The sequence below is a fragment of the Chionomys nivalis genome, chromosome 10 (assembly GCF_950005125.1).
Source record: "Chionomys nivalis chromosome 10, mChiNiv1.1, whole genome shotgun sequence".
Classification (NCBI taxonomy): Eukaryota; Metazoa; Chordata; class Mammalia; order Rodentia; family Cricetidae; genus Chionomys; species Chionomys nivalis.
Window position 1 is genome coordinate 67610119 of NC_080095.1, and position 22297 is coordinate 67632415.

The window sequence follows — 22297 nt, forward strand, 5'->3', positions numbered from 1 at the left end:
CAGCCACACTTATTTCTAGAGGCCTGGGACGCAAAAGTACCCTGAGACGGCGAGCAATAACAAAAGCACCCTGAGATGGCCAGCAATAAGCCATCATTCCAAATAAGCTGATGCAGGTCCTGGCCTCGCTGCCAAGGTGACATCTTCCCAAGACAGTATTCGGAAGCTTGGGATAGAAAAAGAAAGGCTGTTTATATGAAAATTCCTCCGAAGGAAGGACAGCAAGCAGCCCTGGGTCAATAGAACATCATCACTAACTAATTCAAGAAACTTCCTTCATCACTAAACACAGACAGGCTAATGATGGGTTTGGATGGCTTTGCTGTGGGTGACACAGGGGATAATGTTTACAAAATGGCACAGGGAAGACTGGAGAATGCCTCTGATTCAAACACTCCTGGAGGCTGGCGGTGCACACCTGGAGGCTGGAGGTGCACACCTGGAGGCTGGAGGTGCACACCTGGAGGCTGGAGGTGCACTCATGGAGGCTGGAGGTGCACACCTGGAGGCTGGAGGTGCACACCTGGAGACTGGAGGTGCACACCTGGAGGCTGGAGGTGCACACCTGGAGGCTGGAGGTGCACTCATGGAGGCTGGAGGTGCACACCTGGAGGCTGGAGGTGCACACCTGGAGGCTGGAGGTGCACTCATGGAGGCGGAGGCGACACAGAGAAGACGCCGGTCCCTCCCAAGCACAGCAGGCATTTAAAACGCAAGGTCGTGGCACATTTCCTCCTCAGTGAGAGAAACACTGGTTGGTGGAGAGGAGGGTGTGTATACCTCATGATCTGACTGCTTCTTCTGCGAACAGGGGAGGAGGGGGTCTCAGTTCCCCAAATAAACTTTATGCAACCACAGGAAGCATTTAGATCCTTCCAGCCTTCTGCTGGAACACAGAAAACAATCTGAGCCACAGGAAGGAGCAGGAAGTCAGGAAAATCCCAGGGGTGTCAGGAAGAAAGCTTCAGGTTGATTTCGGGTCCCATAAAGGAGGTGAAGTTGTGACAAGAGATGTGTGGACAGATTCAGGCACTCCAAAAAGTACCTGTAACTGAGAGTCCTGAGGAGGGGACAGGAGACAGTCGCACAGAGCATCACAATCCATATCTGAATACGGCCAGCTCCAGGTTCACACTGGCAAAACAAGAAACTGCACGGACAGCTATGATGGCAGAAGGGGAGAAGAAATGGGGGGCGAGAGAATGCTCACTGCTTTTTAACAAAGATTAGTAGAAAGCTGGGTGACAACACTGATGAGACAAATTAGGAAAAATTAACAATCCCATAGTGTGTGGAAATTCATACCATAACCACAGAAGCTGGGAAGAGGCAGAGTCGATATTATGCTATGATTGGAATTGTCTCTATGTTGCAGTTAAGGTGGGGTTCTTAATGAACGACGTGGACAACAGACCTTTGTTATCAGGAGCTGGATTAATGCCATTATAAGAGTGGCCTGGGGTTTGGAGAGATGATTCGGAAGTTAGGAGCACAAATTGTCCTTCCAGAAGACCTGAACTTGGTCCCCAGCACCAACAGCTGGCAACACACAATAGCCAGTCACTTCAGTTCCAGGGGCTCCAATGCCCTCTGGACTCCTCAGGCAACTGCATGCAGATGGTGCACATAAACTCATATGCATGCACACACACGTGCACACGCGCCTATACACACACACACACACACCTCTAAAAATAGAAGCCTGGCATGATTCATAATAGTCAAGTTACAGAACGAGTCCATGTGACCGCCGACAGACGAGTGCCTGGAGTGTGATCTATACCATAATTGAGCTTTATTTAGCTATAAAGAGCAAAATCACGTCAGTTGAAGGGAAATGGAACTGGAAATCATCACATTAAAAATAAGCCAGATTCAGAAAATCAAATACCATGTTTTCTTTTATAGCCAGACTCTATATTAAAAAAAAAAAAAAAAAAGACAAGGAAGGACTGGGAACGTAATTCCATGGCATATGCTTGCCTATCAGGCATGAAGCCCTGGGTAAGTCCATCCACCACATAAAAACCAGAACGTGTAAGCCTGTAACCCCGAAACTTGGGAGATGAAGAGAGGAGACTCATTTGAAGGTCATTCTCAGCTACATAGCAAGTTTGAGGTGAGACGGGGTCATATGAGACTATGTCTCAAAAAAATTCAATTAAAATATTTTTGATAACCCACTAAGTCCAATTAGCACTGTCCATATGCACGAGGGTGAGGCCATCCACCAGAGCGTGGGAAACCTACCAGGGCCCACATCCTCAAAGAAGGACTTCCTGGTTTCCAGCAGATATTAATTGCCAACGGCTCCTCCTCAGCTGGGGTCAGAGCCTGGAGAGTACCTCCCCAATTCTGCCAGAATCTTGGTTAATTTGATCTTGTACAAGTAGCCACAGCTTCTCTCAGGGTAGGAGAGCAATAGCCACGGGGTGTGTGTGTGTGTGTGTGTGTGTGTGTGAGAGAGAGAGAGAGAGACAGAGACAGAGAGAGACAGAGAGAAAGAGGGAGAGAAAGAGAGGGGGAGTGTTGGGAACAGTGAGTGCCTACAGCTGCTCTGAGCACGAGACCTTCAGGAGTTCCTGGTGGCAGGAGAGTGGTTTCTGGTGGGTTTGGCTGGGGCGTGGCTATCTCTATATAATCTGCCCCTGAACACAATAAAGGGGGCATTCTTGGGGAATTCAAGGATGACCCGTGTCGCTGTCTCTGTGTGTGTGTGTGTCTGTGTATTTTAACCTCCAGCACCTTGCCCGAAGCTCGTGAACTGGGTGCCAGCGCACAGAGCGCAGATGGGGGGGGGGGTGCGCGGCAGGGGAGTATTAGGGAGGAAATGTTCTGTTGCTGTGAAGAGACACCATGACCACAGCAGCTCTTATGAAGGAGACCGTTTATTTGAGGCTGGCTTACGGGGATCTGTCCCATTACCATGGCAGGAGCACGATGGCAACACATGCCTGAAGCACACAGGCAGACGTGGTGCAGGAGAGGGAGCGGAGAATTCCACATCCAGACCAGCAGGCAGGAAGAGACACCGAGCCTGACATTTAAAAGCCCTCCAACAAGGCCACACCTCCTAATATCTCCCAAATAGCACCACTCCCTAGCGAGCAAATATAATGATTCAAATATATGAGCCCATGGAGGTCCTTTCTATTCAAACCACTACAATATCACATGTTTTGGCTACAGGACTTAGAGAAACAAAGATCTGTGTTTTCTGATAGTGTTAGGCAACCCATAAAAGTTCAGCCTCCAGGAGAGTTGTGACCCACAGGTTGAGAACTGCTATATCATGGGATGTCACCTACGCTTGGGGGCTTCCAGTGACATACAAACCTTTGATTCATCCATACTCTGTAACTAACCCCCCCACCAACTGTCCTAGAAGTGACCCTAACAAATCACTGATGCACCCAGCTGGACTTCGATGGAAGGTTATCCTGGTCCACCACTGGCTCCTGTCTGGCACAGGAGACATTGCTCATGGCTTCCCGCCGCCATCCTCTCCCAGGTCCTTGTCCTCTCCCAGTCGCAAACCTGTGATGGCGTTCACTGGCCTTGCTACTGACTGCCACCCTCTTGTGCCATCGCTAGCGTCTCATTTCCTACATATGGTTTTCGTTCTAAAAAAAAAAAATAGCTCTTATAGGTCATGTCAGAGTCGAGAACTTATGAGTGCCAATTTCTTGGTAATCTTTCAGAGATAAATAACAATGTCCCTTTAATGCAAATTGCAGCATTCCTCACATCTTCTTCCTTGTTATTCCAGGCCAGGTCATTTGTGCTGCCTCATTCCCTTGTGAGTGCACGTGTTTATGTGTGTGTGCACGTGCACAGGTTGTGTATGCACATGTATGTATGTGAGTCTAGAGGCCGGGTCATTCTCATGCCTCTGATTCATACTCCCAAAATAACTCATACCTGATTCCATGGGTCAGCATGCTTCTGCCGTAAGTTAAATGATTTTATTGGTTATCATTCCTAAGTTTTAAGTTTTTTAATCACACTCATATTATATATGGTTAATTCAGAAAATTAATTGGACTTAAATTTTATAAAATGCTCTACTGCAAATAGACAAATGTGCAGCTTTTGTTTTGTTTGTTTTCTGAGATTCATTCTTCTCTGAAAGCAGCACTGGCTGGGGCTGTGGTTCAGTGATGGAGAGGACTGGCTGCCCTCACGGAGATCCCGGGTTCAATTCCCACCATCCACAGAACTCCAGTGCCAGGGGATCTGATGTCCTTTTCTGGCCTCTGAAGGCCTCAGGCATGCATGTGGTAAACAGACATATGCAGTGTGTGGTACGCAGACAAAACTCTCACATGCATCAAATAAAAACTTAAAGTACACTGGTGTATGGTTTTCTGTGTGACCCCCGCAGTGAGTTTATCCACTCTCCTGTCACCAGATGTCTTAGTCTGTTTAAGATGCTACATAGGATGCAGGGCTTATAAATTAGAAAAGTCCAAGATTAAGCCATCTGCCGAGAGTCCACTACTGGATGGCAGATGGCTATCTTCGCAATGTGACCTCCAGCGCTGGGCGGGAGTGCTCGCTCTCTGGGCTCTCTCTGCAAAGGCATCAGATGCCATAGAACCCTTGTACCCATTTACCAGAAGCCCTACTTCTTGATACCATCGCTCTGGGAGTTCGGATGTCAGCATGAATTTTGGAGCATCCATTAGTCAGGTTCTGGTCACCACAGTGAGATACTTGAAACAGAGAATTACAAAGAGAAATGCTTACTTAGACCATTGTTTTGGAAACTCAAGGGCATGGCATTTGCATGGGCTCAGTTCCCATCAGCAAACTATCCCAGGAGACGGCAGTGGCAGGAGTGAGCAAGCCTGAGTGCGTCTTGAAGCAGGTGCAGAGTGCTGGAGACCCACCAAGATCTATATGCGGAAGCACATACATCCCCAGGGACCACGGACCCCACAAGGCCCCACCTCCGGAAGTCCCACCACCTCACAGCGCCACCTGTGGACCAGACTGTCTATCACAATGGACCCTATACAAAAAGTACAGCCAAATACAGAAAAGCACGCACGTTCAAATAATAGCGGCAGACAGCTGGGCTGTCCGCAGGTCTTTGCTATTTTCAACAGTGCTGACATGTATCAGCATCTCCAGGTGCACCGGGAGCAGAGCAGCGTATAGGGACCTGACCGCAGCATTGCTCCAGGGTTCTTCCTGCAGCCCTTGCCAGTCACGCAGCTTCCGACCCTTGCTCAGACCAGGGAATTTTTAGCATCTAGTGGGTGTTAAGGGGCAGCCCACCGGTTTGCATTTGAGTTTTTCTGATGCTTACTATCTGTTCATGTTTTTCTGCTATGAAATTATACTATTAGCTAGTTTTCAATTGAAATACATTTTTTTTTCCTTTATTGTTTTACAAGACTGCTTGAATTATTCCAAATACCTGGTTCCATACTGGCTGTGTCCTGTCTACTCGTTTTCTGTTTTCTTTTACCAAAGAGGCATCTTCAGTGTGATATACTCTCTCCTTTCATGACAAGACTCTTTTGTCACCTACTTAAGAGCCCTCTCCTTCCAGTGGCCACAAAATACCCTTTATTCCCTGGGTTTTAAATCTTTGCCTTAAAAATTGATTTTACCTAGCATGAGACAAGGCTCGTTTTCTTCCTACACGCCTTAGCAACGTCATTTTGTCATAGCTCAAGTGCGCAGATACGCATGGACTAGTCCTAAGTTTTCTATTTTTTCAAGTTTACCATCCTTCATCAACCCAAAATGCCTAATCACAATGGATTTTCAGTCAGGCTGGGTTTCTGAGTCTTAGAACTTTTCCTTCACATAAAAATGAAAAGCAATAGAGTAGGCACTTATAAAAGGGAGAATTATGTTTCATGGAAGCCTTTTTGTAGCTTTTAAATTTTATCTCAAAGACATGCACTATAGATATAAGAACTTTCAAGAATCTGGAGAGATGGTTCGTATGTTAAGAGTCATCTGAACCAAAGTTCCTATCCTAGCGCCATGTGATAAGGTGGACACCACACACATCCTGATCCTCGTGCAATGTGGTAAGGTGGGTACCACACACACTCTGATCCTAGCGCCATGTGATAAGCTGGGCACCAAACACATATATCCCTGTAACTGAAGATCAAAGGGAGCAGAGTCTGTGAGAGAACTCACCTCAAAAAGAATAGGCGGAGTCAGAGGCAGACACAGGCATGTGCGTTCCCCACAAGAAAGTGCTCATATCCTCACACTGACACAATACACACGGATGAATACATCTTTTTAAAAAATGTTGAAATAAGATCTCACTATGTAGTCCAGAACAGCCTTGAATTTGCAACCTCCTGTCTCAGCCTCCTAAGCGCTAGGATTAGAGGCTTGCTCAACCATGCATGACAATATATAGAGAAAAAATACACACATTATATAATAGCATATAATGATAATAATAATATCCTTATGCCAAGGTCAAGCTCATCACACATCCCGAGGCCCTGTACACGCTAGCTGGTCCTGTTCCACCACACATAAGAAACGCTGTCTCCCTGTAGGCTGGTTTCTCTAAAGTTCCCTATACCTGCAACTCAGTCCACTCCAACAGCCTGCATCCCTTTGCTCATATCTGATGGAGGAAGGTCATTGGCTAATAAAGAAACTGCTTTGGCCCATTTGATAGGCCAGCCTTTAGGTGGGTGGAGTAAACAGAACAGAATGCTGGGAGGAAGAGGAAGTGAGCTCAGATGCAGGGCAGCTCCTCTCAGAGACAGACGCAATGCAGCTCATGGCCAGGGCAGATGCGATGAAGCTCCGACCCAGGATGGACGTAGGCTAGAATCTTCCCGGTAAGTGCACCTTGGGGTGCTACACAGATTATTAGAAATGGGCCAGTCTAGGTGCAAGAGTTAGCAGAGAAGAGGCTAGATATAATGGGCCAAGCAGTGTTTAAAAGAATACAGTTTGTGTGTTGTTATTTTGGGGCATAAGCTAGCCAGGCGACCAGGAGCTGGGGCGGCAGGAACACAGCCCCCAGCTCCCACTACACATATCCTTCCCTCATACTCAACCACACATTCTTCAAGCCTGATTCTCCATCTTCTGTCTTCTATTACTTCCTTTAAACAGCAAAGTTACTGAAAGTCAGATTTTGGCTCATTAGTTTTAAATTTTACTTCATTGTTGATAGTCTGGTGTCCATTTAAGTATTTCTGATGGTTCTTTTCAATATTAAATGCATTTTTAGATCAGTCACTCTTGCTAGTCTCTGGCTGCAATTACCAAAGCTCAAGTCTGGGTATGCGTACTTAATCTAGATGCACAGCTATGATTAGGGAGCTACCAGAGAAAGTCAACGTTTAATGAACTTTATTTGCAAGTGCAGTTTCTAGCACAATATAAGGATGCCTTCATCACAGAGACAGCTTAATAGCACGTTCCCATGGTGCTTTATTGCGTCTGTGGAGCTCGCTATCTGAAGAGATGGAGAAGAAGCAACTGTGTGAGCCATAATTAAAGCCACCAGGCACAGTGTGCGGGACAATGTTTAAACAACAGTTCAGCAGCTGCAACACCCATACTCTCCAAAGTGGGGTCTCTGCTCGAAACAGATACAGTGGAAGGTAATTTATTATTTCATCTTAATTATCAATGAAAATGAAAACCGTTTGGCTGGATAAAAGACAGCTGATGTGCAGGATAAAAATGACCAAAGGCAGAGGGTATTAATAAGATAATGGCAGAACTTTCTTATTTACTTATTTATTTATTTGTTCGTTTGTTTTACATCCCAACCACAGTTTCCCCTCCCTCCTCTCCTCCCAGTCCCTCCACCCATACCACAACCCTCTGCCCCCAACTCTGGTCCACTCCTCCGTTTTTGTTCAGGAAAGAGCAGGTGTCCCATGAATATCAACAGAACATGGTATATCAAGTTTAACTGCAGAACTTTCAAATACCTATGAATGGTTAAAACTCATAGGCACCAGCAAACACTCTGTATTCAGACTCCTTTTTGTCTTTTAATTAAATAATATTCCTTTGTGTTAAAATCCCTTGTTTAACTGGGTGTGGTGGCTAATGGCTGTAATCCCAGCACTTTCAAGGCTCACACATGATCAGAAGTTTGAGGCCAGTGAAGGCGACACAGCCAGGAAAGACCCTGTAGCAAGCAAATAAACACACACACACACACACACACACACACACACAATATCCATTTTCTATTTGTTGTTTCAATCTGTTGTTGCCAGCTCAGTCTTCAGAGGGGAATGGTATTTTGCAATGGATGAGTGTACATAAGTTATTTTTCTTGTTGCTGAGACAAAATACTTGGCCACAGCAACACAAGGAGGGATTTATTTTAGCTCACGGTTCAGGGGGACAGTCTGCTGTCACAGTGAGGAAGAAATGGCAGAAGTGCACAAGGCAGCTTGTCAAAATGCATCCGCACACAGAAAATATGGGCAAACGTCTTCAGCTCGTATTCTCCTTTTTATTCACTTGGGGACTCTGGCCTATGGAATGGTGCCATCCACATTTTGGGTTTTCCCATCTCAATTCGCCTAATCTAGAATGACCCCTAATAGGTATGCCAAAAGATTTGTGTTCGTGACAATTCTAAATCTTACCGAGTTATAATCAAGACTAAAATCACAGAGCTAGAAATGTGGCCATCACCATCACAGGCCAGACTTTCTCAGCTCTTTCTATGTATGGACCCCTTTCACCCAATAAACTTTTATATGACTCTGGGTATACAGAAAAAAAAAGCAAAAAAGGTATACAAGTCAGACACTTATTGATAATTCATAATAAACAAGTTTATTTTAAAACAATTCTTTAGTATACATATACTTTTACCATTTAGCAAATATTTTTAAAGGAAATTTACATATGTATGAGGTGTGTGTGTGTGTGTCTATTTTTACAAGAACTACAGGCTAAATATATGATACTTAGGGAATAGAGCACTGTCTTAATTACTTCCACTGGTGTGAAGAGACACCATGGCCAAGGCAACTTATAAAAAAAAGCATTGACTTGGGGGCTTGCTTCCAGATGCAGAGGGTTGGTCCATGATCATCACAGTGGGGAGCTGTGGCAGGCAGGCAGGCAGGCATGTGCTGGAGCAGTAGCTGAGAGCTTACATGTTGAGACACCAATCAAGCAGAGAAACAGAAAACTGGAAACAGCATGGGCTTTTAAAACCTCAAGCCCAGCCCAAGTGACACACCTCCTTCAACAAGGCCACACCTCCTAATCCTTCCCAAATAGTTCCACCAACTGAGAAGCAAGCACTCACATATGTGAGTGTAAGGGGTTTTCTCACTCCAACCACGACAGAATATCCTCAACATTTTTCGGAGTTGATTAGTATATGATTTATGATCATCAGTGCTGAGGACATGGAAAGCAAGTGTTTTGTATAAAACGGTATGCATATGTTCAGACCTGTTTCAGAAACCATTGGAAATTCTGTCCTAATCTCAAAATAAAATTCAGTCAACTTTTTTTTTTAAGTTGATTCTTTGTATTTCACATCATGGATCCCGATCTTACTCATCTCTCCATATCTTCGCTTCCATACTCTGCCCTGGTAAACTCCCCCCCCCCCAAACCCCAAAACTTAAAAGTAAAACTAAAAAGATAAAACAAAAACCAAAACAAACAGAAAAAAAAGCCACCTCTGTGTGGAAGCTGTAGTGTGGCCCAGTGAGTCACCCTTTAGTCCATACATCTTCACTTGTGTTTACTGTAAAGGGGTTTGCGGGTGGGCAGGAGGGCATATCTCCCTCACCCAGGCCACCACATGGCATATGAGTGGGGGAGGGGGAGAGGGAGCGTTTTCCTGCTCTCAGGCCCACAGGACCAGCTCGCCTGCACCCCATCCACAGGGTCAGCTCTACTGTTTGCCCAGGCAAGGCGCAGGATCAAGTGCTGCAGCTAGTGAGAGGCCTGGGATAGAGGGGTGGCTGTCCTCCCAGCACCACTCAGCCGGAGCAGCTCACGCTCCATTTCTGTTCACCTCAACCAAGAGGCGAGAGCTGTGGCTGTCATCTGTGCACCCGCCTGGGCCTAAAAGCACCAAATAGCTCATGGTTGATATCTCTCCTTCAACTTTTTAAAATTGAAACATGTCAGCAACACAAATGGAAATGTTTAAAAATCAAACATTCTAATACAACACACTTCAAGGAAATACTAATTTAATACTTGCTGAGGAATGATGACAGGAAAATTTTAAAAGTCTTTGTTTCCTGTAATTAGAACCATTAATGTTTCTACAAGACCAGAAACCTTTGTGTGTATAGTAAAACCACTGTATCGCATCATAGATTAGTCTAGAACCTGGGCGCAGTGCTTTGCGCAGTGTCTTTTGGTGTTGTTCAGAATCGAGACTGCAGGGAAGTGCAAGGCGGTGCAGGCGAGCACCGTCGGGATGCTCAGCATTCGGTACATACTTGACTTTGAATTAATTTCTGTTGTTGGACATTCAGAAACCTATTGCCAGTTGTCAATTTCCTCATGACACCCACATTTAATTCTTCGTGGACATCCGTATGGGGTCAGGAGTCACAGTTTAGCAGCTGGGTGTTAGAGTTCAACAAGGTTTCAGGCTCTCCCAGGATATGGAAACGGATGGCTTGGTTGAAATGTTGTTTAAATGTGAGTTTTTAATCAGAAAAATGTTTGAAGTTCACTATTCTCTAAGGAAAAAAATAATTCTGAGGCGGGGTCCCACTCTGAAGCCTAGGCCGGCCTGGAAAGCACCATGTAGCCCAGGCTGGACTCAAACTTGTGTTGATTTGGAACCTCACCGTTCCAAATGCTGAGATTACGGACAGAAGCCATAAAACGCAGGTACTGTCTGGAAACTTTAAGCCAAATCATTTATAAAGTAACAAATGTGAAAATAAGTTGCTGCTCCCACTCATACACACAAACTCCTAGAGGTCTCTATTTCCACACTGCCGAGAATTACCTCCATACCACACATGGGGAGTTTTCAACATACGCTTTGCTGGTATCTACTGTGATAAACATGGTATTCTTTTCTAGATCATTCTAGTTCATTCTATTTCTTTAATCTGCCCTTTGCATGGATTGACTTTCAAATATTGAGCTAACCTACTATTCTCACTCTTAAAAAAGAAAACAGACAGAACTCTTGGTTGCCTTGTCTTCTTCTCCTGCTGCCATGATGCAACATCCTGATTAGAGCAACTTAGGGAGAGAGGGTTTATCCGGCTCACCGATGGGGTACAATCCATCACGATGAGAGGCAGCCAGTCACACTGTACCACAGTCAAGAAGCAGCTCCCTTTCTCCGCTTACACAGTCCAGGATCCCAGGCAGAGGATGGTGCCACCCACAGTGGGCAGGTTTTCCCATTTCAATGCAATGAACCAGGATGCCCCTCCACGCATGCCCAGAGGTCTGTCTCTAGGTGACTCTAGATGCTGTCTAGTTGACAACTGCCATGAACAATCAATCACACTCCTTTCCCTTTTTAAATACGATACTGGAATCAACTAAGTAAGATTTTGCTAAGGTTTATTGTAGCTACAATTATTTTTATATATTATATGATGCGTGAACTGGGGAAGGGAGGCCCAGGCCACACGGCACGCGAGTGAGAGGCCAGCTCTCTGGGGTCAGTCCTTCCCAGCCCCCTTCACTGGGGTCACAGGGATGCAGTTCTGTCTGTCATGTGGACAGGGCAAGGTTTACCAGCTGAGCCATCTCTCTGGCCCTGTGCCAGCTGCGGAATTTTGTGTTTGTATTTATGAGAAATATATGGCTGAATTCTTGTACTGTCTGTGACAGGCTTAAGTCTCAGAGCAATGACAGCTTCATACATGAGCTGGGGACGGCGTCCTTATCTGTTTCCTGATCTTTTGCCTGCCAGGCGGCTGGCTCTCTTCCTTCCTTCCTTGGGTAGACCTGCCAGCGAAGGCATCGAGGCCTGAAGTTGGAAGTCCTGTTTCTGGGACTTACACTATTCAGGTTATTGTTGAAAGGAGCTTTGACAACTTTTTTCACAGTATTTATCTATTTCACCAAGTTGCTAGTTTTACTGCATAGAGTTGGTAACGGCTCCTATTGTTCCTTTAATTAACAGTAGCACCTTAGCGCTGCCTTGCTCGTTCCTGATTGAGTGATTTATGACTTTGTCCTCTCTCTTCTTAATGAATCTGACTACAGCTTATTGATTTTGTTCATCTCTTCCAAATGCCAACATTTGATTCCAGTATTTTCTTTATAGCTTTTCTTCCCAATTTCATTCTTCCTCCCTTTCCTCCTTCGGGTTTAATTTGCACCCTGTCTCTAGGTTACTAAGATGGGCAGACACCTCACTGGTACATCCATCCATCTTCCTTTCAGATATAAACAATATCATAAATTTCCTTCCACACCTCACTAAGGGGATCATCTCTAGTCTGTTCAACATATTTTATGACTTTACTTCTTTCTTCCCTTTGACTCGTGGATAATTCAGTGCTGTCTTGTTCTAGCTCACATATTGTGAGTTTTCAGGTATCTGTTTTTATTACTGGAGTCTATTTAATTCTGTTAATGAGAAAAGAATTGTTTTATATGAGGCTACTCTGAATACGCTATATTGTCCACCATGGCGGATGTCTGCTTGTGTAGGAAAGTTGTATACACTTTGTTGTTGGGGACTAGAGTGACCTCTGACTGCTGTTAGTGAAGGCCAGGTCTTCAGGACTCACTGGTGCTCGTTCTACTGATTACTGCAGGAGCGGCTCTAAAGTCCCCAGCTACACAACTGTCAACTTAGGTCTCGCTTACCAAATCCTGTTTTTTGAAGACTGTTGTCATGTGGGCACAGATTTAGAGTCATGGCACCATTTTGACTACAGCACCTTTAAACGACCTGGTGTCCCTCCTCATCCCTGGTACTACTCCGTGCTCTGAAGTCTGTCTAGCTATGCGGTCATCATCCACACGTCTTCTGATGTTACATGGTATACCCTTTTTAATCCTCTTCTTTTAAGCTACTTGTAATCTTATAGAGTGATTAGCTCAAGTCAGCTGAGAGTCTGGTGTGGAGTAGGAATGACTCAAGAGCCTCCATTCCTAACTCAGGTGCAATGGACAGCCGATAGCTTCTATGGGCAGACACCAAGGAATTACCTAGGGACGTTCGGAGGGGACCAACTCGAATGGCCACCTTCAGTGCTTTGCTGTGTGTGTACTGAATTCACAAAAGCACCCCCAGTCTCCTCAAAAAGCTGGACCACTGGATACAGGTGTTTTCTACAACCCTGGCAACCTGAGGCTGACCCATGGGGCCTAACAGTGGAAGGAGAAAACTGATTCCCACAGCTTGTCCTCTGACCTCCGAATGTGCACATTCACACGAGCACACACACTCACAAATACACAGCCCATGCGTGCACTGAACAAATGAATGAACATTTTTTTTAAAGCTTCTCAGCGTTGGTAGACATACTTTTCAGTAGCAGTGCTTGGGAGTGACAGGGCTATTGGACCACACTTACAGTCAGTTTAAACGTTCCAGGACTAACGGGTTTGTGTTTTCTTGAAATGGGGTAGAGTTATTTTGTTGTTGTTGTTGTTGTTGTTTGGAACTGAGAAAAAGAAAACATCCGATGGAGGCAAACGCTGTAGCTTTAGCACAGACAAACTTACCTCAGAGGACACGTGACCACAGTGAGCCATCAAACTCCCTAAGTTCAAGTTAGCAGGATGCACCCACTCAAGAGCACAGCAGAGCCAAGAGTGGGTGCACACCCAAAACCCCAGAACCTGGAAGCCTGACATAGGGTCAAGAGTTCAAGGTTAGCTTAGGCTGTGTAAGTCTCAAAGTCCACCAAAGCATAGACAGAGAACTTAGGGTTTCCCTGGGGCCTGCCTAAGGAATCTCTAGGTCTGGCTGGAAAGAAAACGCTGAGGTTTGGGAAGAGTTTTTCCTATAAGTTGGGTCATTTTTTCCTTCTTGGAATGGAGCGGCGAGGGAGCTGACTCTTCCTCCTGGACAGTGAAATGCTGACGAGGCCTAAACATCCACCTTCGCCAACAGCAGACAGCACACTGAGGTCCTCTGAGGACAGCTCCTTGAGTCGTAACTAGCCAGACACAGTTGTCGGATGGACTCACATCCTGGCTTTCTGCTTCTGTTCTTCCCCTCACACCTATCTGAGCTCAAAGCCGCCTCCTCTCCAGCAGCATTTTCCTCGAGGCATCTGCAGACATCACAGAGTGCAGGATGCGGAAGCAGGAGTCAGTATTTGCTGATCTTACGAGGGAAGCCTCCCCCATTTCCCCATCAGGCGTGTTCAATCACAGGGCACTGTTTAAGGCACCCCTGACCCTACCCCAGTCTTCTGTTCCAAAGGGAAGTTTGGCTTCAGTAGTTGCTTTGCCCCCTTAGTAGAGCAACAATAAGACACAAATAAATACCTGCAATTTGAAGGCTTTGCTGGCTTTTTAGTGATGCGTAACGATTACTGTGCGCCCATGAAGTTCAAGAGTTAGTATGGATAGCTTGGTCCAAACATTTCATCTTACATACAGACTTCTTTTAAATCATTTTTTTTACTGTTTTTGAGATTAATACATGAAATTTTAAGAAGCAAAACAGAGATTCCATGTGCCCATAACTCAAGTTCCTTCAGTGAATAATATCTTGTAAAACTGTAGTACAATCTTGAAATCACAAAGAAGCAATAAAAAGCATACTAGAGAAGCCTTCCATCAGCCAGGCCTGGTGGCGCAGGCCTGCAACCCAGCTATGCAGCAAGCTGAGGTAGGACATCACAAGTTCAAGGTCAGCCTGGAAACCTTGCGAGATCTTGTTTCAAAATAAAAAATAAACAGAGGGATAGAAATATAGTTTGGTGTAGAGCCCTTGCCTAGCAAGTGTGAAGCCCTGAATCCCCTCTCCGTCACTGCAGTGGGGGATACTGCCATCCTCACGAGGATCCTCATGTTGTTCTTTTCCAGCCACTCACTTTTCTGTCTCCAGTCTTTCTCTATGTGGCTACAAGCTAATCTATCGTCCTTTTCATTGCAAAAAACATTTACAAGTGGGACATATGATTCACCATCTTACAAGACTGTGTACAACTAGCCAGTTTTCTCATCATCAGCTGTGGAGTACCATCATGGTGTAGATGTTTATAGCCATGAGTACCATCATGGCGTAGATGTTTTATAGCCATGAGTACCATCATGGTGTAGATGTTTATAACCATGAGTACCATCATGGCGTAGATGTTTATAACCATGAGTACCATCATGGCGTAGATGTTTTATAGCCATGAGTACCATCATGGTGTAGATGTTTATAACCATGAGTACCATCATGGCGTAGATGTTTTATAGCCATGAGTACCATCATGGCGTAGATGTTTATAACCATGAGTACCATCATGGCGTAGATGTTTTATAGCCATGAGTACCATCATGGTGTAGATGTTTATAACCATGAGTACCATCATGGCATAGATGTTTATAAACATGAGTACCATCATAGCATAGATGTTTATAACCATGAGTACCATCATGGCATAGATGTTTTATAGCCATGAGTACCATCATGGCGTAGATGTTTATAACCATGAGTACCATCATGGCATAGATGTTTATAACCATGAGTACCATCATGGTGTGATGTGACCATTCACTCATGGCAGAAATCCTGATTCTTTGGCTCTCCCATATAAGGTGCTATTCATGTCCATGTAGTCATCTGAAGGTACATCTGCCCTCTGATTGACTTTCTAGCTGCCAATTACAGCAGCATCACAGGACATCACAGGATTTGCTAGAGGGCAAAGACCACTTCTGCACAACTGACCGCACAATTGACCACAAAGCAGGGAGGCCTCCAGCACTCTTATCTTATCTTGCAGCTTTACAGCTACCTGACCTTGGGATGTCTTTAGCTTTATCTCCACGTTCCAATTAGACAAGACACATGTTTTCCAGAGTACAATCTTGGAAACATGAACACCATGGAGAATGTCTAAGGAGTGGGTTGGGATGTCAAGACTACAGTGAATACTAACCTTTTGCGATCAGAATACACTTAACATTACACAAGGGAGCATTCTAGCAGCAAACTACAGAAGTGGCTGGAAGCCAGCTTCATCATCGTCTAGAAATAGGAACCTATCAACAACAGGGCACTTATCTTTCCAATACCTTCAGTACGCATTCATAAAATGAACAGTGCCCACTGGTATGAATGAAAGATTCTAAGGCTATAGAAATCACTTGATGAAAGTTATTTTTATTATCATAATTATTACCTGTGGTTGTTCGAATAGGAATGGCCACCATAGGTTCATATCTTTGAATGCTTAGTCATTAGGGAATGGTGCTTGGGAGGGATAAGGAGGTGTGGCCTTTTTGGAAGAAGTATGTCACTGGGGGTGGGTTTTGGGGCTTCAAATGCTCAAGCCAGGCCCACTGTCTCTCTCTTCATGCTGCCTGTGGATCCAAATGTAGAACTCTCAGCTCCTCTCCAGCACCATGTCTGTCATACCTGCTTGTTGCCATGTTTCCCACCAGGCTGATAAGAGACTAAACCTCTGAAATGTTAGCAAGTCTCAATTAAATGCTTACTCTTCTAAGAGCTGCCATGGCCATGGTGTCCCTTCCCAGCAACAGATCACTGACTAAGACAGTATCATAATCAAAATCATTCTCAATGTCCTGGCCCCATCCTGGACATTCAGATTCATTCAGGCACATAAAGTCTGTGCCACATGAGGTAGAAATCCGTTCCATCAAGAACATGTTTTAAGACAGAACTAAAGGCAAGATCCAAACCTGACCCAAACCGCCAGGCAGCAAGGTGCATATTACATTTACAGCATATACACACTGGTGGACACTGGGAGTGACTCGCTGGGATGCAGCCGGAGAGTGCAGTGCTCTTCAGACCTGGGACTGTAGCATCACGAGTCACAGTTCCTCAAGAGGCAGCCAAATGAAAGGAATGCGGCGCAGCTCTAAACCCCAAACACAGCCGGGCGGTGGTGGCGCACGCCTTTAATCCCAGCACTCGGGAGGCAGAGGCAGGCGGATCTCTGTGAGTTCGAGACCAGCCTGGTCTACAAGAGCTAGTTCCGGGACAGGCTCCAAAACCACAAAGAAACTCTGTCTCAAAAAACCAAAAATAAATAAATAAATAAAAATAAAATAAACCCCAAACACAGCAGCCAGCACAGATACACACAAACTTTATTTGTGAGCCATGGGCTAGCAAATCAAATCTGAAAATGAGACATAATTTCTTTAGCGATGAAGGAAAATAATCATGACTGTCATTATTTTTATGGGTTCCACACTACCTCAATGCTCATTTTTGACAGTTTGTGATTATCGAACACCAGGACAATTTCCAGGGCACTTGACAATCATTCTGGAGGTGGCCGCAATCTTCTTACCACTTCTGAAGCAATGTGCAGGTAAGCTTTGGCCTGGAAAAGAACAGACTCGTTGTTCTATGCTTCCCAGCAGACACTGAACATCTTCCAACCTGTGTGTCACAGACGGCCGCTGTTGTAGCTGATCGAAAAGCAGCAGGCTGGGCTGCAGAGTCTAACAGTGGGGGCACAGTGCAGGTGGGCCAGAAGGGAGAGGGGCTCACACTATTTGAGGGTAAATATTCAGAAGGTGACTTTCTGAGAAAAAAATAATTCAATACCAGCAATTGCTGTGGTTCAAATTCTACTTCCAACGTCAGCAAATTAAGAAGCTAATTGAGCTGCAGAAGAAGTAAACCTTCCTCCTCTGAGAAATCCTGAGTTAGGCACTGCCAACTCTTGTTTGGCACAGAAGGAATTAGCCCATTGAAGGAGAGGTGCTTCTTCCCACCTGTGTTTTCTCTTTAAAAAGCATTTTCTTCCCTCACCCCGACCCAGTCCACAGCACCAGAACTGCGCAAAGCTCCCTTCCAGGGGAATTTGGGGATTCCAGTGCAACATTTCTCTTCTCTGGGATCCCTAGCACCTGTTGTCTGGTTACAACAGTGACCATGAGATCTGGATTTAAAGAATCCCTTAAACAAGTGCAACAGAGATATTTATAAAAAGTAACTGCCAATCTCATCCTGAAACACTGAGAGTTTTTCTTGGGAGACAGGGTTTTACCATGTAGTCCAGACTAGCTTTCAATTTAGAATCCTCCTGCCTCAGCCTCCCAAGTGTGGGCCACCATACCCGTATTAAGAGTTTGTAAAAGTGCAGACTTTTGCTCTGATAGAGTTATAACCATGCTAGCACTATTGTTAAAAACTACCTAACTTCCTACTCACGGGCTATTTCATAGCCTCACAGTTACCTAGGGGATAAATTCTAAAGTCGTCTTCACTTTACAGATGAGGAAATCGTGGCCTAGAAAAGAGAAGACTGTCTAAAACATTACAAGCTCTTGGTAACAAGCTGGACTTTGAGTCAAAGTTGCCAGCCTCCTGACCCAGCCCCCAGTGCTGCAGCTGAGAGAGGGCCTGGCATCCTCTGAATGATAAACACACCTCACACGTCTTCTTCTATGTCTGAGTCCTAACAATGGGGTCAGGGACTTCATTCCATAATCATTTAGCGCTCGCCTATATTAAATTAGAGACACAAACCTACCATAATACAAAAACTTCTGGAAGACTCCAGAATAATTAACTTTGTCACACTCAGTCTTTGCTCTTTAATGGAGCTTAGACCCCACCCCCACCCCAGTGTCTCACACTTAAGGTAATGGTTAGATTGGCATTTAGTGTGGAGATCCTAAAAATACCAATTTGAACAGTTTTGATCTCTACAAAATTGTTGAGACTGATTTTTTTTTTCAGGCAAGTCCATTTTGGTCATTACTGCATTTGAAGCACTATGTTGGGAAATCGGTGAGATGTAATGGTCAGAAGGAGAGAGATCAGGTCATGGGAGAGGAGCTGGGCCCTGGAGTCACACAGGCTGGGCTGGGAGACTTGGGGTCATTCTGATTAGCTGAAGGGCCCTGAGCTAGTTACACCCCCTCCCCCAGGCTGTTTCTACAGCTGTGAAATGGCTGTGGAACCAGCACACACTTAGAGGGTCTGGAAAAGGCATGTCAATTCTGGCACAGAATGTGCACAGCTTAGGTGGCCACTGCCATTACTATTATGCCCTCAGAAATGGGCAGCCTGGCTGGGCATGGTGGCACACACCTGTAATCCCAGTGGTTGGAAGACAGAAGCAGGAGAATCATCAGGAGTTCAAGGTCATCCTCAGTTACAGTGAGTTCAAAGCCAGACTGGGCTATATAAGAATCTGTCTCAAAATGCCAAAAACAGGAGGGAGGACGGGATAGAGAGGAAGAGATAGATAGATAGATAGATAGATAGATAGATAGATAGATAGATAGATAGATAGATAGATAGATAGATAGATAGATTGATCGATCTGAATTGCAGTTTCATTGTTGGAGAATGTTTCTTCCTGAGGAATAATGAAATCCCTGTTTCTGTCACCCAGCATAAAGGTCACAAATAGGTCTATGGAAAAGATACAATTGAGATTTCCCAAGCTGCTACTACTCCCCGTCCATTACCTCCGCGTCCCTGCTATTACTGTGGATCTGTCTATTAGGTCATCTAAGGGCCCTGTCTGCTCTGTCACTACCAGGCAATAGGGTACAAATGGGACCAGAGTGGAAGGAATTGTATGGAAGTGAGTTTCTCTTTTGTTTTGAAATATTTGCAGTTGGTTATCATATTTAGTTTATATTAAGGCAGTAGGGAGATGATCTAGAAATTACAAGATAATAAATCTTCCATTTATATTTGAAAATCTTCAAGATTATCTTCTAAGAGGATATCATTCTGTGTGCTAATTTTTTATTTGATACAAACTATAAAACCATAAAAATCATCTGTCATGGGTCCATCCCGTGTGTGCTGGCCTTGGTCGACAGCAGAGGTCAGTTACACTCCTGCAGCATGAGGCGATGCGATGACACCGAAGCCTTGAATTCCAAGCACCCACCATCTGTCTGTCTGTCCTTCCTCACCTGCATCCTGCGGCCAGCACATTGCTCACATTTTGTGTTTTACTGACTCTTCTTCCCTAACTGGTGCACGTGGCAGAAGTTTGGGACCATTCTCCAGGTAGGTGGCAACCATTAGCTCTTCTTGACTGGCGTCATGGCCCTTCCAGCTTTTCATGACGCCTCAAGTTCACCAGAACCCCCACCTCCAACAGGGTCACCACCACCGAGGTGTCCATCTCTCCTGAAAGCGAGACTCTATTGGAGACTTAAACTTCCAGAAGCAAACTTTACTCGTGTTGTAGGGAAAAGAAAGAGCTGTCAGGAGGCAGGATTCCTCTTAGCTCGAGGCAGATTCCAGGACTCAGAGCCTTTTAACATCAAGAAATGCTATCATCAATGCTGAAGCTGGGAAGCCGACTTTCATGATTCAAACCCTGCTACTCTGAACTGTAGGTCACCAGAGTGACGTTTTCTTGAAGCTATGTAAGGGTGAGGGCATACATGGACCTAGCCCTTTAATGAGGTTCAAGAGTGTAGGGAAATCCTTTGGGTTCCACTTAGATAGCGGTAAGTGAGGCATGCATGAGAACTCAGTCTGGGCTTTTCCACCCCTTCAGAGATCCCTTTGTGACTTTTAACACAGCTCTTGGGCAATTTCTCAGAAAAAAATGAACCTTGACTCATTTTGGACAAGATTTCGGGACTCTCTGACCACGTTAGGACCCCTTGCCCTGTCCCATGGCTGTCCTTGTCAGCAAAACCTGAGGGGTAGACTCTCCTCAGCCCCTCCTCCAGAGCTCTTGCTGTATGGAAGCCAGCTCTCAGGTCCTCCAGACACATCACACTGACCTGCAGTAGTTAGGAAGCCAAGCGGAAGCTGAACTGGGAACAGAAAGCATGGGTTGGGTATCAGCTGAGCGTGCAAGCGCTTTCTAGTACTATGCTGGACAAACTTCCTCAGTGTAAACGAACTCCTGCCTGGGGGGTAAAGGACACTGATCTGCTTCACAAGGATACTATGAGAACCAGGTGAGAAAGGCAGGAACATACCATGCATTGTATCAATCTCTTAGATGACATGGAAGTCAGGGCTGTTAATACGGGAGTCAGTGGCTGCTGCGCTGTATCAGGTCATGACGGACCAGCCGTTTACTGTTTTACAGTTTGCTACTCTGTGACAGTCCTGGGGCAATGACTCATCTTCCTTGAGCTTCCGTTTCCCCATCTGCAGGAGGAGGATTCCCTACAAACCGCACTGAGTTTCCTCGTCTGCATTAGGATTCCCTACAAACCGCACTGAGTTTCCTCGTCTGCAGTAGGAGGATTCCCTACAAACCGCACTGAGTTTCCTCGTCTGCAGTAGGAGGATTCCCTACAAACCACACTGAGTTTCCTCGTCTGCAGTAGGATTCCCTACAAACCGCACTGAGTTTCCCCATCTGCAGTAGGAGGATTCCCTACAAACTGCACTGAGTTGTTAGAAGGACAGACTGCATACAAAAGCCCAACTGGTGTCCGGTCCTCTGACTACGATTATTAGAAAATGACCAATGACAACAATGTCTGTAATCTCAGAATGGGAAGAAGCAGTTTCCATGAACAGAGAGCAAGAACCAGTCACTTATTCGTGGTAATGTCTACTTAAAATGGACCAGAAACCTCCATACTTAACATTGGTGATGAGCACATGAGACTTGTATCATTTTTGAGGAAACTGCACCAAAACCAGCCTAGCCCAAAAGACTGAGGCCGCTTTAGGGTCTCAGCACTGTCACCTAGGAACAGTGAGACCCAGTGACCACACACAGATCGCCACAAAAACACAAACCACAAATACCACTGCTTAGCATCTGAAACTGTATTATCTTTGTTATATGTGCCCTGTTAAATGACACTCCCCTAATTCAATGTATTGCTTCTTATTTTTGGAGTAATTTAAAGGGGAAAAAGCAACAATGAACAGGAAATACCTTAAAATCTCAATTCATAATTGAAATTAATAGTAAATACTATATTTGTTGGAATCACTATAGAATACCTTTAAATATTCTGCTCCTGGAACTCATTTAAATGTGTATAATTTTAAAAAAAAATCCTCATTTCAAACTTTTCATGTACTGTATCTTCAAAATACACTTTTGATAGCTGGGATTACCATACTCTAATATGAAAGCAATAAAGAGCTATGGTTTTGCTTATCTGAAAGTTCTTTAAAGAAGTGGAAAGAAAATTTAATACCTGAAAGGCAGAGGAAAGGAAAACAATGATAAGCGCTACACTGTATTTACTC

At 44.9% G+C, this 22297-nt stretch overlaps 1 protein-coding gene across 3 annotated transcripts in view; it reads right to left on the reverse strand.

Annotated features, from left to right (window-relative positions):
- Window positions 1-17247: 17247 nt before the first annotated feature.
- Window positions 17248-22297, reverse strand: part of Nubpl (NUBP iron-sulfur cluster assembly factor, mitochondrial) — a 162645-nt gene continuing 157595 nt past the window's right edge. For all 3 annotated transcript variants that reach the window (XM_057782905.1, XM_057782903.1, XM_057782904.1), the window contains one exon: window positions 17248-17465. In XM_057782905.1, coding sequence (XP_057638888.1) covers window positions 17403-17465 — 63 coding nt within the window. In that variant the 3' untranslated portion in view covers window positions 17248-17402. The remainder of the gene's footprint in view (window positions 17466-22297) is intronic.